Raw genomic sequence first — 16,631 nt, 5'->3', positions numbered from 1 at the left:
GGCGCAGCGGAGAGGCTGCTGCCATAGTCCCGCGTCACGTCTCCATCTGGGAGAGGGTCGCGGGGCTATGGCTTCTTTAGCCCCGCACGCGCTCTCCCGGCTGGAGAGGTGACGCACGGCTATGAAGGCTCCTGCCATAGCCGCGCATCACCTCTCCAGCCGGGAGAGGGTCGCGGGGGGCTGCTTTAGCTCCGCGCGCGCTCTCCGGGCTGGAGAGGTGACGCGAGGCTATGGAGGCTCCTGCCATAGCCGCGCGTCACCTCTCCAGCCGGGAGAGTGTCGCGGGGGGGCTGCTTTAGCTCCGCGCGTACTCTCCCAGCTGGAGAGGTGACGCGTGGCTATGGAGGCTCCTGCCATAGCCGCGCGTCACCTCTCCAGCCGGGAGAGGGTCGCGGGGGGCTGCTTTAGCTCCGTGCGTGCTCTTCCGGCTGGAGACATGACGCGCGGCTATGGAGGCTCCTGCCATAGCCGCGCATCACCTCTCCTGCCGGGAGAGGGTCGCGGGGGGCTGCTTTAGCTCCACACGCTCTCTCCGGGCTGGAGAGGTGACGCGCGGCTATGGAGGCTCCTGCCATAGCCGCGCGTCACCTCTCCAGCCGGGAGAGGGTCGTGGGGGGGCTGCTTTAGCTCCGCGCACACTCTCCCGGCTGCAGAGGTGACGCGCGGCTATGGAGGCTCCTGCCATAGCCGCGTGTTACCTCTCCAGCCGGGAGAGGGCCGCGGGGCTATGGTGTCTTCGCTCCATAGGATGCACACACATTTCCCCTTCATTTTTGAAGGGGAAAAAGTGTGTCCTATAGAGCGAAAAATACGGTAATTTGACAGCTGTCAAATTCTTCCGTACCTCATCAACAGGCTCTCTCACGGAGCACTCCCGGGTCCGGGAGGGTGACACTTCGACTCTCAAAATTAGCTCTTTATCCTCCAGTAAGATTTCTTATACTGCCAAACCGTGAAATTAAAGTCTTTTACCAAAGAAAAAGAAAAGAAAAGGGTTCTCTCGACCATAGTTAGCAGGTCCTTGCTTTAAGTTGTTTACGAGGAGGGGAGGCGGACTTCCTGTTTACACCTTCCCCGATCGTGCCTAATTAAAAAAAAATTTCTTTACAATTCCAATTTCCGTAGTACTCACGGGTTGTTACTTTAAAGTCCAATTGCTCACAAGAAGAAGTCAGCGCTCTCCGACAACAGCAGTGCGGCTTCACTCCGCAGGAGAAGCAGTCGACTCTCAGCACCGCGCCACTCACCCTGTCGCCGTTCCGAAGCCTTTAAAAAGGCTCCTTCGCAGCTCGGGGGGGCGCAAATGGTGCCCGCCGAGTCACCAGGTTCACAGGCTTCACCGCCTGTGATTTTTAAGGGTCCCCGCATCGCCGCCGCGGCAAGACCTGATCCTGCGGAGCCAGTTCCCTCCGGAGCTCAGAGGGGATCCGCCATTAGTCGATGGCGCTAACCCGGAAGTCCGCAGCTTCTTTCTTCTTAATCCTTGTAGAGCACAACAGTGGGGAGCAGTGTTGGAAATTCAGATGTATAAGCTAGGCAGCAAATGACACCTTAAACCTGGGTTGTGGTTGCCACAACAGCATACCTATTTTCCAGGGGTTTGGAATAGATGGCTCTTGGCATCCTTTCCAGCACTGCAGTTCTTTGATTCTATGATCTCAACTACATTGCTTGATTGTAGCTTGCTCTTGCAACAATTCATTTGTCCCAGTATGCAAGAAGAAGGAACACATACAGAGGAAATGGAAATGGTATTAACTATGGACTAAGGCAGAGGTTTTTAAACTGTGGTCTTGAATTCCATTTGGGTGGCCTGTGGAAAAGCTTCAGCACTGTCAAATATACCTGTACTCAACCCTGTACTTACTTTCATTGATGTGATGATGGAGGACTAAGATGTCCGGCAAGGGGTCCATGATTCGCACAGCAGTGCAAAAGTACAAGACGCGCATCTTTTTCTGTACACGAGTCAGCTGGCTTGATGGAGATGCCAGTCGCCAACCCGGTGCCCAGAAATCTTCATACAGTCACAATTGGGCACGTGCCAGTAGTAAAACATGCCTGGAGTCTGGGGAATTGTGAACACTGGGGAGGAGAATGGGGACAAAACTAGATAGCTAGATAAATGTATAATGGAAAGAATTACACACACCTCATCACCCACAGCCATCTTACAACAGTAGAGTAAGCTGAACACTGCATCCACCAAAAGCTCTCTGAACTGACTAATAGTTACAGGTGGAAATAATTAAATGTTTGAATACGTGGGTGTGGGTGTTTCCACAAACAACATACAGTAGTAAAGGCTGAGATAATGATCCTCACAATTCCTTTTATTTTTTATTTTTTTGGTACTAAAATGAGCAATTCTTTCAAGTCAAATAGGGTGGCTGTGGCGTTTGCCCATTCCTTGTGATTTTATTTGTACAGGGGGATGGAAATGGTTAATGTAGATTGACCAATGAGAAAGCTCAGAGGCGGAGCCTACCTGGTTTTGAGGCTCAGCCCAGGGCTTTTACCATTGGGGGATAGGGGAGTCAGAGTCAGACAGAGCCAGTAAAAGACGAACATAGCAGTTGTGACAGCCAGAGTAAGAGACAGGGATAGAACTGAGAGAGAAGAGTGTGACTGTGAGATAGTGCCACATCTAAGAGCGCACATTTGAGAAACCATTCTGAATATATTTAAAACTTGTTTGTTCTTCAATAAACTTTAATCTTCGCTGTTGACTTTACAACCTGACCGAGACTCAGTATTTCACCAGAAGAAACCTGGTTGGTGGCAGCGGAAGAATAAAGCAGTGGTGTACAGGTCAATAGTCTGTGAAACGACCAGGGGCTCTGTACGAATGCCACAGTGGTATTCAACTAACTGCTTCTACTAGCACAAAGGGACTTGTGATCCCTTCCTCTCCCCCCTCACCTCCTGCATGCCCTCTACTGCATGCCTTCTAGGAGTTTCTGCAGTGCTCTGTAACAGACCTGGGGAGGACATGTGGTTGCAGCAAGAGAAAGAAGTTCCATTCTGTAAATGGAAATCCTTGTGCCAGTGGAAATCCTTTGTTGGCTATTAAGATGGTGTCAAATGGAACACTTCCGTAATCATGTGTGTATAGATTAGTTTTTGAAGATGCTTATTGATGAGGAAATTAGCTGTAACCATTAGAACAGCGCTTTTCTCTTGGTTCATGAAGTCTGCCTTCTATTCAGGCTCTGCACCTACAGTGCCATGTTTTCTAGTGAATTCAGAGTCTTTCCCCATATCAGAGAAATATGTAGCCATATTTGGGAAATAGAGAAAGAGCAAAATATTAAACCCGTTCCCAACAACACTGTCTTTAATGAAGTACAGTGGTACCTCGGGTTACATACGCTTCAGGTTACAGACTCCGCTAACCCAGAAATAGTGCTTCAGGTTAAGAACTTTGCTTCAGGATGAGAACAGAATTCATGCTCTGGCGGCGTGGCAGCAGTAGGAGGCCCCATTTGCTAAAGCGGTGCTTCAGGTTAAGTACAGTTTCAGGTTAAGAACGGACCTCCGTAACGAATTAAGTACTTAACCAGAGGTACCACTGTATGCAGTTTCTCAGAATCCTCTTAAGATCTTTCCTCTGGAATGCTTTTTATCACTACTGAGAGAGAGAGAGAGAGAATGAGAGAGAGAGAAGTTAAAGGACATAAGAAATGGCCATTGTGCACATTCACCAGGCCTCCCATGAAGAAGGAATTGTGCACATTTCCCAGTCAATAGACATAAACACCAGCAAGCCTTGGGAAATGTGCATGTGTAGACTAAATTTTGTACATTATCTGGTCATTATACACGATTCCCCACCCCACCCCACCCCACCCCGCACACACATACATCAGAGAGAGGGAGGGGGAGGGAAGGAGGGAGAGATCATGGATATAATGCACATTCATCTCTGTGACTTGTTTAGCTTCATTGAAAAAAATCTCAGTCAATGTCCTTCAGGAAGTCAGAGGGTATATTTGCTGTTTACCAAAATCTAGTATGAAGCTTCACTACATTAGGAAACAAAGCCTAGTGTTTGCCATTCATCTCAGGCGCTGGTTCAAGGCAAGCAGGTGCAATATACTCACACAAGAATTTAGTAAAGATACTCTGGAGGCTGCAGTGGCACCTCCGTCCCTGTGCTCATAAAAAGCCGTAGCATTTATGGGCAGAGTTGAGCAATCATTATGCACATTAGCCGGTTTTGCAAGGTGGCTGGAAAATGAGATGTAATTTCACTGGGGAGGGGAGAATGGGCTGCCTCAGCAAAAGGGATTCTTTAAAGGCGACTTTAATTCATCCAGATCATATGAATTTTCATTAATTCATTTATTTATTTCTAATTAGGAGATCTGCCAAGTTGTAAGATTAAAAAAAAAAGTTGAAAGGCCAATGAGCTATTAAATTCTACATCTTTTACAAAACACTTTTTTTAAAAAAAGAAGCAGCTTTAAAGAAAGTTGCTCTTTTTCAGTTCCTGTAATAAAAAACACCACAATGCCTAAGTCTCTCTCCCTCTCCCTCTCTCTCTGTGTGTGTGTGTGAAAAACACATTCAAACTTGTTTTAATAATTAAGCTTACAAGGTTTATCCAGACTGCATACAAACAGGGTCACCACTTTAAGGCCAAACTAGACACTGGAGATGCATGAATGCATCTCCACCCTGTTATTTATGCATGCATCTATTGCCAGATTTAGATTGGGGTCTCAGTGCAGGTGATAGTTAACTCTCCCTCCCCACCTCTGAGCGGCTGTTAGCTGAGGAATGGGAAAGACACAGGGAGCTGTAGCTAATAGCAGCTTTGAACAAGGGCAGGGTTTGTAATAGGACCACAACATGCTGCATCCCATTCCAAATTACCTTTGAGAAATGATTTTGGTAAAAACAATAAAAAGAGGAGATGGAAAGATGCCCTCACACGCATCTGACGTCACTTCCAGAGCACCCACACTCTGTTTGGGTGTGCAGATCATACACAGGATGAAAATTGTATGAGGGAGAGCAAGGGTGTTAGGGAATGTCCACCCAATCTGTCCCCAATTTATTTTGTTGCTTTCGCAAGTCCTGCATTAGCAGGATTCTATATTGCCTTCAGGAATGACAGAACTCCTGGCTTCAGAAGTTCACCCTTCAACTTATGGAGGGTTTTAAATAAGGAGGCCACATGATAGGGGGCACGACTTGCCAGCACATACATTGCTCTCATTTTCATGATTTTCGATCCTCTAGGAGCTATATAGCAGTGGTTTTTCAGGCAATATAGAGGGGTGTAAGTTTATTTGCTTTTCCTTTGCATTTGTTCTTTACAGCTTCATCCTACGAATAAGATTTGCCCACCTGAATTCAAAAAAGAAAAACATTGTGTGATCAGGCCGTGAGAGCCCCAGCCCCCAGGGATCATAAGAAAGGAACAAAGACTATGACTATGTGTTATGGAATTAAAATTAGGCCACAACTCTATTAAACTTCTGAATGTAGGAAGACCTTGGCTTAGGCCCAGTCGGGGGAACTGGGGCACATCAGGGTTAATGGGATACGGGGGTGTTCTGCGAGACGTATGTGTAGCAGGCAGCCCCACCCATATCCCCACACGCAGGGTAGTTCACTGACAACCTTTCAGTGTATGGCCAGTGACACCCATATTACAACCCCTTTAAGAGGGGACCCTGGAATCGCCACCGCAGGGGGTGAGTCACCACTTCACACACACACACACACCCATTATATGGAAGAAAATACTAAAGGATTCCACCCAAGGCCATAAACCGCCAAAGTTGTGATGAATTGCTACGGGGAAAACAAAACCTGCCAATGCAGGAAAATTTCTTCCCAGTCCTTCTTCCCAGACAACAACCAGTCAAAGACACTAGCAGCGCCCACTAAGCAGGAAGAAAAAGTTAACTTGCAAACAAGAAAACATTAAACAAAGGGAGGGGAGGGGAGGGTGGGTGAATCTCCAGAGCCAACTGCCTGGCTACTATTGGCTCCACCCCCTGTATATAATGGGACTGGCCCCACCTCCCAGCAATGAAACTTGATTAGTGAGGCTGGGCGTGAACCTCCAAATGATAACACTGAGAGGCAGGCCAGCCCCTCTTTGCCATTAAGCTCCCTGGGAACTGTAGCACCATGCGCAATCCTGCAAAGGGCACCCACAATGTAAAGTGTGAATGCTCATTGTCCTTTTGGCAGTGCAACATATAAATCAGCACATGCACACTTTATGCAAATCTGTGCCTACCCTCATATTCTGTTTCGTTGATGCATTGCTTCTTTTTTTGTCACTGCATAAGTGGTTACCTTCTTCATGGCGCTGTTAACAGTGGCAGTGTCCATATGCCAGGACTCATCTCAGGCATTGGAAAGGGGTGCTCAAGTCCAGCCACAGCAGGTTATTTCCAGACATCCATGAAAAATAATACAGTAGACCTGGATTAGTCCCATAGCAGAAGATATAATAATAATAATAATAATAATAATAATAATAATAATAATAATAATTTTTATTTATACCCCGCCCTCCCCAGCCAAGGCCAGGCTCAGAGCGGCTTACAAGCAATAATAAAAACAAGTTGAATGATTACAACTTAAAGACAAAATTAAAATACAACATTAAAATACTGAAACAATAAAATATTAAAATGTATCCTCATCGCAGGAGGAGAAGGAAAAGAAAAAAGAAAGAGAGGGAGGGAGGGAATCAAATTGGCTCCAAGCCAAAGGCCAGGCGGAACAACTCTGTCTTACAGGCCCTGCGGAAAGAAATCAGATCCTGCAGGGCCCTGGTCTCATGAGGCAGAGCGTTCCATCAGGCCAGAGCCAGAGTTGAAAAGGCCCTGGCTCTGGTTGAAGCCAATCTAACTTCCTTAGGGCCCGGGACCACTAGGGTGTTGCTATTTATGGACCTTGAGGCTCTCCGTGGGGCATACCAGGAGAGGCAGTCCCGTAGGTACGAGGGTCCTAGGCCGTGCACCTAGCACCTTAAATCTGACCCTGTACTCCACCGGGAGTCAGTGCAGCTGATAGAGAGATATGCCAAGGCACATTTTATTTTCTTATTTGTTAACATTTCTTTGCATCCTCATAACAAAAGTTATTTGAACAGCTTATTGCTGTGATTCCCCCTGGGTACTATGATCCAGACCAGGAGTAGGAAGCACTAGAGGAAGAAGAGTCTGAAGTGGAGGGGGCGAGACAAAAGAGCAGAGTACTTTCAATGAACCCCACCCCATCTCCCAGATTTTCAGAGGCTGCCTCTTTTCTACCCATGGAGGAGAAGGGACTGTTAGAGAATGTGAAGGCTGAGCATATCTCAGAGGTGCCACATTCTGCAGCACAGTGGGAGGGATCTAGCAGTGTATGTTACTGAGAAGTGGCACAACAAGAAAAGAGAGATGAATTCCGCCTTCAGGCCAAGAATTCCCCCAGGGACAGGAATTCTCACAAGCTGCTGGGCATTCTCTGCCTCTTCTTAAAAGGTTGGCAAGGTAGGTGGGGAAACTCACTGGAACAACTTCACAGCTCCTGTGCAGTCTTTGAAGCTATGTTATGGATCTTGGAAATCTGTACCTTGGTGCTGATCCTGGACCAGAACTATTGTTGCTGTCCTTTTGTCATGTATAACTGTGGTCTGCTCTTTCCATGATGCTGAATTGATACCACTTGTCTGCTATAATAACCTTCCCCTCCATTACTTACGAGGAAGTATCTGTTGTCATTTTTTTGGCAGGAGCCAGCACACTTACAGCAACTATAAAAACCATTTAAATACAGTGAATTATTATAACGTCATAATCCTTTCACTGATGTTCATACAAACATGCACAACTGTATGCCAAATGTTTAAATGCTGGCCTGAAAAATACTGACTGTTCATATTTCTCTTTCTTCCTGCAAGCATTCAAAAGAATCTGGAAGACCCCAAACACCATTAAAAGAGACAAGTCTAGAGTCGTGGACTCAGCCACAGGTAAGAAACAGCATTTGCATTATCTCTCCTTTTCTCATGTTGTCCTAGAGCAAGGATTGAGAAAGCATGGCACTCCGTATGAAGCTGAGTACCCAACCATAGCTGTCAAGCTTCCCTTTTTTTGTGGGAAATTCCTTTATTCCAGCACCACTTCCCGCTGTTATCCTGGATTGTTAGATATCCCGTAGACTGTCCCAGGGACAGGTGAGGCTGCTGATCCCTTATTTTCGAGGCTGCTGACCCCTTATTTTCAAATCTGAAAGTTGACAGCTATGTACCAAACTCCCATCAGCCCCAACCAACATGGCCAATGATCATGGATAATAGGAGCTGTAGTCCAACAAGATATGGAGTGCCATAGGTCCCCAGAGAATTACTATATATTGATTTTAAATATTTTGGTTTGTGTACAGCATATAGTCCTCTGAAAACAAGCAATGGTAAATGCTGTACTTCAAAAATACATATATTTTAGGCCTCTCATTTTCTTAGATCCTGCTCCAAAAATGACAGGATTAGTAGACACATGATAGGAATCTGCTCACTTCTTAGTAGTTCTGGGTATCCTGTATTCAGTTTTGTTTGGCAATTTGAACTTTGATGTTTGTACAGCATGCCATGCCCTTGGAAATCACTCTAGGTTTGAGAAGAAACTTGGCGGATATTTCTCTGCCCAGCAGTTGCAGATTAATCTGGCAGCAGTCTCAACCAGCTAAATTTAAAAAAATATCCTGAATCATACTAGGACGCAAATTTAAAAGAGTGACCCATAATGCTGGCTACATGGTGTGGGGAGATTCAGGCAGACAGTAGAACCAGTAGGCTATATTGGAGGACCAGAGTAGCAGTAAGTGTCCAAAAATGCAAGGTACTGGTGCTGCATCTCGTGTGACACAATCATTCCTGGACTTGTACCACTTCCACACGCAGAGTGGGGAAATCAAATGTTTGCATGCTCTAAGAGATAAATACATTTTGTGCAAGCAAAACTGGAAATTCACTTCAAACATGCTAGTTTTCTGTTTGCTTGGAGGGTGAGTGTTTTTGTTGAACTATGGAAAAAACATTCGAAAATGGCATCCTTTATTCGCCTCCTGACAAAGCAGTCCCCAAATAGTTGGTACATGTGAGAAATTAGAAATAAAATTTAAAACATGCTGTGGAATTGTGGAGAACTGAAATTAAGATTGGAAAAATAGAGAGGGAGAGGGAGAGAGAGAGAGAAATTGAGACTAACCAAAAGTGACAGATTTGTCCAACCCTACATGGGGGGCAGAGTATTGGTGCAATTTGGGGATATGTGCAAAATTGCACTAACTGCTTGCTCTGTGTCTTGAACAGCCCTTTCTCCACATCTATTTAGGGTTAGGGCGCCAGCTGTGGTTGAAACAGCTCAAGACCACAGGACTCTGGTATGACTCATCCAAATTTTCCTTTCTCCAAAGAATTTGGGTATGTGCAATAGTGGGTATAAAGCCAAGGCCGCAATCAGCAGCAGTAGGTGGTGGTGGTGGTAGTGAAGTAAATTGTGGTGGTGATGGAGCTCTCTCCAAACTTGGATCTCTTTGTATATTTGGACGTATTCAGTTTAACCTCTAAGAGCAGGTTAGACTGACAAATCAAAAGGGGGAAGACTCTGAAGCTTTGCTAGACTACTCTGCTGGTGCTGCACAACTCTCCTGGTCACACTGGTATAGGTATGATATCAAAACATTACTAGGCAGATGCTCTTAAAGAAGCATCCTCCTAGGCCAAGGCCCATCTAGCCTAGAACGTTCCTTTCACATTGGCCAACTAGATGCCTATTAGAAGCCTGGTTCTTTTTTAAATGTATGCACATTATTACTAGTATGTGTGTGAGTGTGTAGGAGGACCACCAGTCACATGGGGCATGGTCATGCAAATTGGCCCATATTCAAGGCAAACTGCAGTGGTGCTGAGTCTCTAACAAGCCACTGACAAACAGAAATGTACAAATTAAGTCAGTGTCTGTGGAAATTATGAGAAGATCATTAACTCTGGGGATGGAATTCTATTTAAGTCTTCAGAATGACAGCTTAAAGGGTGAAAGCTTATCAGCAGAACATTTTAAAATCTTAAGGTCCACTGGTTTTGACCCAACAGAAAAGAAATTATGTTCGTGCAATTCAAGGGATGAGAAAAATGATGAATGAGTACATTCATGGACAACATTTAACTTGAAGACTATATAATGTGTTATAAAAGGAGGATTCTTGATTAGCTACCGTTATTTGATATTGCTTTGTGTCTTTACGTAATTGTTTTAGGGTTGCAGAGTTGAGCACATTAATTTTTTCATATTAACTTAGAGATGGGAGGAAAAATTGACCAAACTTTTGGATTTTAATTATATTTTCTGTTTTGGCAGGCCTCACAATCTCTCTCTCTCTCTCTCTCTCTCTCTCTCTCTCTCTCTCTTTCTTTCTGCATTTATTCCAAATTACTACTCAATAATTTCCCCAGCTGGTTTTGCCTGTCTTGCTGTTTTTCTTGTAGTTCGAAACTATCTTTAGTTAAGTTGTACTGTATATGGTGGAGTTCAAGCTGTACATGGTGCTTTACATCACACAATTCTCTCTCAGTGTGAATTTATTTGCTTGAAACATTTTTTAAAAAAATATTACTCTGCATTTTGGCTGAAAAGACTTGCAGGGCAGCTTACATGAGATCAATAACAAACAAGACATTATCTGTCCAGACATTTTAAATCTGAAAGACACAACACAAAAGGAAAAAGGGAGCAGAAAGGACCAAGCAAATTCAGACACTGGTTGCAGTTGCAAAGTTGAGCAGCTCAAATGGATATATTTGAGGGGGAGCCAAGCAGAAGCAAGCTTCCCATCTTGTCCCCTGCTTCATCCAGGTAGAATAACAGCTGGAAAGGTAACAGAACTGTTTGGCATGTAGCCAGTAGTGGCTGGTATTGTGGCACAGTTGGGGCTGTATTACCGACCTGGCTTGAATTGCCCAAGTGTCGTGAAGCTGCCATCAGGCCATTTGGGTGAAACAAGAACCACAGACACAATTCATTGGAGATTAAAATTAGGCCACAACTGTATTGATTACAGATGTACTGTAAGTGAGTTTTGCCTTGGCATTGGGTAGCCTATTAAGACCTCCAGCCTGCCTGCTGGAAGGATACCTGAATGCTATATATAGCTGTAGTACAGAGAGCCAGAAGTCTTTTTCTTTTTCTTCTTCTTTCTCTAATTTTTCTTTCTTTCTCTTTCTTTAGAATTTTCTTGTTCTTGACTTTCTTCCTTGTTTTTTTAAAAAAGACCAAGTAGCTGTTTCATATCAGTGTAGATACTTCATAATGGATATGTATTTTTGTATATCTCTGAGTAAGTATTAATAATTTTTTTTTTTTAAAAAAGAAAAATGGATACCTGGGGGTCAAGCCTGGTGTGGGTAAGAACAATGACATACTTAAAATAGGTGCTACCCCACAAGGTTGCCATTCTGGGGAGTGATATGGTCCTTGGCCCCTGCCTGGGCATTTGGCCAGCAGCTCCACCTCCCCTTTGAATCCCTTTAATGGGATACCACACCTCCATAGAGTGGGAAGCCGGAGAACACAGTTCCCCTTCCACACTGACTAGAAGCTAACCCAATGCCATATCCACCAAAGTTATGATCGTTGTGAGGAAGGCAAAACCCTCAGACAGGCCCTATTAGTTTGATGGGACAAATTCCTCCTGGTCCTGAATACGGCATCTGTAAAACCATAGCAAGTTCTAGCAAATACATTCAATTGCCAACAAACTGTAAGACCATGACTAAGGTGTCCATGAAGTCTTGTGTACCCTCAAAACCAACAGTGGCTTGCTGGGTGGGACAACACTGCTATTCTAGCTTTCCAGCAGGTGTTGCACTGTTGCTTACTGGGAACAAGTTTGGGAGGGAGAGGCAGCAAGGTGTTTGCTCATTATAATAGAAGCACACTAGCAGTTCGAGATTGTGTATGCAGATCATTTGCACTGCACTGACCTCCCCATTGCCTCACCCCCTCCCATTAAGCAATAGCAACCCATGTACCTGGAAGCTAGCATAGTTCAACCCCACCTGGTGAGCCACTTATGCTCAAAACAGCTCTCAAAGGGTTGAGGAAACTATCATCTGTTTGGTAGTTTGGAGCTGTGCTGTAGGAGGAAGGAATCATTACAGACTGGGGACCTTATCTGAACCGTGCAAGATTCCTCTGCCTGATTTCAGGCAAATCTCCCCTGCCACAGGCCACAGAGGTGGTAGGTCCCTTGACCCTTAGAAAAGCTTTTCAGGGGAGACATGGGAATGCAAGGGGGGAAATAGGGGAGTGAAAAATTGGTTGTCCAAGCTGCCTTCTACTCACAAAACGTTGGATACAGCACTTTATTGTCAGGCTGCATTATGTCAGCCTGCCTAGCAGAACAATTCAGACAGATTATCCCTGTCTACATGTTGTTTCACAATTTGAATTGAGCAACGAGTCAGGCATGTAAACCATATTTGTACATGGGAAACTGCTAGGGTTGAAGTTGACATCTGGGATGGGGGGGTGGAATATAGCTGTTGTGCATCAGGTATAGGTTTACTAAGAGTTATTGCTCTGATTGCTGGTTTTAGCTGTTTCCACCTCAATCACAGATTGTGTTTTCTCTGGTCCATCTTTTCCCCCTTCTAACAAATGCCAGTGCTATAAGGAGACCAATGAGCCAGTAAGTTTGAAATTGAATCGTCTTTCAGAAAAGCTTGAGTACAAACATGTTTACTCTCTCCCGCTCCTATAACTTTCTACCTCCTCTAATGATGCAATATAGCAACAGTGACGGGGACATGATTTTGCATGAATCTGAAAATCCTTTGCATCAACCATGGTTTGGGTTGCATTCAAATCCTTTGCTGAAACCACTGCATTACAAATTGAACTTTGCAAGGGAAATAAACCATGCAGCAATTTGTGCCAGATGACTGGAGCTGGTTAGGGCCTTTGTACCTTCAGATAATTGAAATGGGGAATGGTTTGTTGCCCTGTCATGAGAACATAGCTGTGGATTTATCTTGGAGGGTCTAACTGCTTAGCTCCCCCAAGAGCCTTACAAATTGACAGGAAGCTTGGAAGCTGTAAGTGGAATAGAGTTCCCTCTTTATCCTCAGCTACAATCATGCTAACCAAGGTAAGCAGTGTTGGGTTCTTCTTTTTGAGTTATTCAAGGGTGCATATTGTGCTTTGGTACTATTCTTTTTGGACAGCAGAGATGGGGAACCTTTATTACCCTGAAGACTATATTCTCTCAGGAGTAATATGCCAGGGGTTGCAAATGCCTCTTGTGGATGAGGCTAGGGCCAGTGGTGGGAAGGGCCACAGCTTGGTGGCAGAACATCTGCCTTGCAAGCGGAAGGTCTCTGGTTCAATCCCCAGCAGCTCCAGGTAGGGTTGGGAGAAAGTCTTGCCTGAAATCCTGCAAAGCCACTGCCAGTTATTGTAGATAGTACTAAGATAGATGGACCAATGGTCTAACTCAGTATAAGGCAGCTTTCTATGTTTTCCCCTATACCCCATCTCTCTCTATTCACATCTGTTCACACTTATGCTCTCTACCCTCTCTCTTACACACATACACCAATTTGTGCTATCTGTCCCCACCCTCTCACATGCATGCGCACTGTCTCTTCATCCACCTACCTGATTATTTGGGATCACCCATGTAATTGAAGCTGCCCTCTCTTAATATGGCATTTCTGATTGGCTGAGATCACTCACTCTACTCCTTGAAGACACACATGGCATGAAGCATACTCCCTCTTGATTAAAACACAACCAGGTCAAACCAGAACATTATGGGGTGAATATTCTTATGATTGAGGGTATGCTCTGCTACCCACAAAATATATTTATTTCTCTGTAGCAAATTCAAGGGTGCCACCTGTGGCATACTCTCTCTGTGTGTGGGGGGGGTGTGTGGACACACGGGGTGGTTGCTCCAGGAGCAAAATTGTTAAGGTGCAAAATTTCAGCACCCAGTGGTGCCTCAATCTAGCTTCTTTTGCTGGGCTCTGTTGAAAATGGCTTCTCCATGAGAACAAGGAAATGACCTTTCCTTACAATGGAATGACTCCTCTTTTCTTATCTCTGCAATGTCCTGTGTGATGCTGACACTGTTAAGCAATTGAATGTGCATGCGGATTCTGTCCATTGCCCTCCCTCCCTCCTTCCCACCCATCCATCTGTCCAGCCCTGGGTACTGGCAACCCATGCTACGCTACTGCTTTCCACCCCTCCATAATGGGTCCCAGCTGCATCCTTGCTATGACTGCGGCAGGAGCTAGCTAGCTTGCTTTCAATAAAGTGGGCTTCATGCAATGGTTCAAGACAAACTGCACCCCTGGGAGCCAATAGAGTTCTGGGGGTGGGACTTTGAATGAAGCAGGAGGAAGTGCACTAAGTTTGCAAGGTCCTTCCTGTCAGAAATGTAGGCTATATACCATATTGAAAATGCTTTCTATCCTGGAAGATAAGTAGACTCTCCAATGATGTTTGATTGGTGTTTTTAATTTGTTTTTACAATCACATGATAGCTTATTCTGTTTTGGTCTTGCACTCCTGCATTAATTTCCAATTTAAAAAGTAAGATAAGTATGATTGCAAGATTAACACAAGCTATTTCAAGTTTTAAGAGTTCACCACCTTCCATCACCATTGTGAGGTGGCTGTCTCCAATGGAAGACAATAATGTGAATATCCCAGAGACCCTCAGGAGCTTTCTGGGCAAAGATCTAGGCCAATTGTTTTTAAGGGATAAAAGAAAGCAAAGAGAATAGAACATATTTTGTGATCTATGGGAGGGCTTATTGAGATATTAAACACCATGCATTATTTCATTTGTTCCTCCACTGTCTGATTAAAGCACGTGGCTGCTAAGCTATTTCAGCTTCCCAGTTAAGGGGACTCATAAACAGTTTTGGTTTTACAGAGGTCAGTTAGCTTGACATATTCCAAGTCTTTCTACTTTGGGAGCAATCTCCTTTAAATTCAATTTTCCACAGTTGTGTCTTGGACTCAGAGATCAAAGGATGTCAGATCAAATCTCTGTTTCCAAAAGAGCGGAAAACTGAAGGTGTGTGTGTTTGTCAAATTGAGCACCAGGTACCATATTGGAAGTATATAACAACATTTTGCTGCATGCAGATGACCTCACTGACATGCCACTCAGATTGCAAGCTCCTGGGGCATTGAATCTAACTCTCTTTGCTCATACTGCATCATGTAGCTCCAGGTCCATGCTGTTTCATCACACTACCAGCATGATTAGCATTGGTTGAAACTACAGATATGAAACAAAACTATAAAACAAGACAATAAAACAATAATATATCAAAACAAAACAAAACAGAAGCACATTTTGAAACTTCTTTAGACCCAAGGATTCCTTCCATTTCAGTCTTCATCTTGCCAAGACTCACAAAATACTGCTTATCACTTCCAAATTGTGCCTTAAATCTAAATAAACTAGACAAATGGTATCATCTTCATTCTCTCCCATGCAGGGTCTCAAGTCCATGCATAGTTAAAATGGTCCATATTCAATATCACTCATCTCATTCTACTCTCACACATCCACCAATGCACACAAGCACACTATCCACCCAATCAATCAACATCTTGAAGTCTTATTTCACTGCGTCCTCACTGAAAATCTGGTTTGCTGGAAGTGCTGTTGCTGGTGGTGATGGAAGGGGAAATGAATTTTGTACAATGACTACCTGCTAGGTTTCCAGTCAGACATCTTGGGTCAATATGTCCTGGCATCAAATACAGCATGCTCTCTGACCTTCTAAACATTCATCATGTTCTTCAGTACATTTGTATTGAAAGGGAACAACCTGTTTTCAAATATTGCTGTGCATATTATAAGGACACAGGAAAGAGTGGAAAGACCAGGGGCTGCTATGGTAATTTATGCTGCCCATGCCCTTGCCTTTCAAGCTACTTGAGCACATTTCCAATCGACAGCCCCAGAGTAAATATACATCAAACAAAATTGGCTTCTCTATTTGGAGAACCCACTTCAGTAGCTGCAGTAATATATGGACCTTCTTGACAACTGCCATATATTTGCCGACCCTCCCCTTGAGCTAAAGCCAAGGCACAGGTGACCCTGAAGGTTAGCATACTCTGTTCATAAAGCATTTTCAATAAGGTTCTTTCTTAGCCGCCTTCAATGTCCAGTGATTAAAACCTCATTTGTAATCATTTCCAGCTGGTGGACATCTGCAAATACTTTATAGGTTGGACTTACATGCTAACCACAGGATGTTGGGTCTTTTATTACCAGTTGTTACTGCTTAAGTGATTGACTGACTTGTTACGCAGTAAGATGCAGGAGGAGATGCCTAACAGTTGTGTGGCCACCTCTGGGGGAAATGCCAGAGATATGGGTTCCAGAGGCTGCATAGTTCCAAGGAAGCGAGAGAAGCCTTCATTAGGCATAGCTGGAGCCACTTTCTTCACAGCAGGAGCAAATTTATCATTGCAGCTACCCAAAACTGCTGGAAGGTGCACAAAGACCGGGAACATATTTTATTTGCTATATGTTTTAATTAGCATATATTTCTGTATCACTTTTGTATTATAAATATCCAA

At 44.3% G+C, this 16,631-nt stretch overlaps 1 protein-coding gene across 3 annotated transcripts in view; it reads left to right on the top strand.

Moving 5' to 3' along the window:
* PCDH11X (protocadherin 11 X-linked) overlaps positions 1-16,631 on the top strand; it is a 754,240-nt gene that overhangs the window by 412,965 nt on the left and 324,644 nt on the right. For all 3 annotated transcript variants that reach the window (XM_053375009.1, XM_053375010.1, XM_053375007.1), the window contains one exon: positions 7,916-7,987. In XM_053375009.1, coding sequence (XP_053230984.1) covers positions 7,916-7,987 — 72 coding nt within the window. The remainder of the gene's footprint in view (positions 1-7,915; positions 7,988-16,631) is intronic.

The sequence above is a fragment of the Podarcis raffonei genome, chromosome Z (assembly GCF_027172205.1).
Source record: "Podarcis raffonei isolate rPodRaf1 chromosome Z, rPodRaf1.pri, whole genome shotgun sequence".
Lineage (NCBI taxonomy): Eukaryota > Metazoa > Chordata > Lepidosauria > Squamata > Lacertidae > Podarcis > Podarcis raffonei.
Note: the sequence above shows the minus strand (reverse complement) of the source record. Positions and strands in the feature narration are given on the sequence as shown.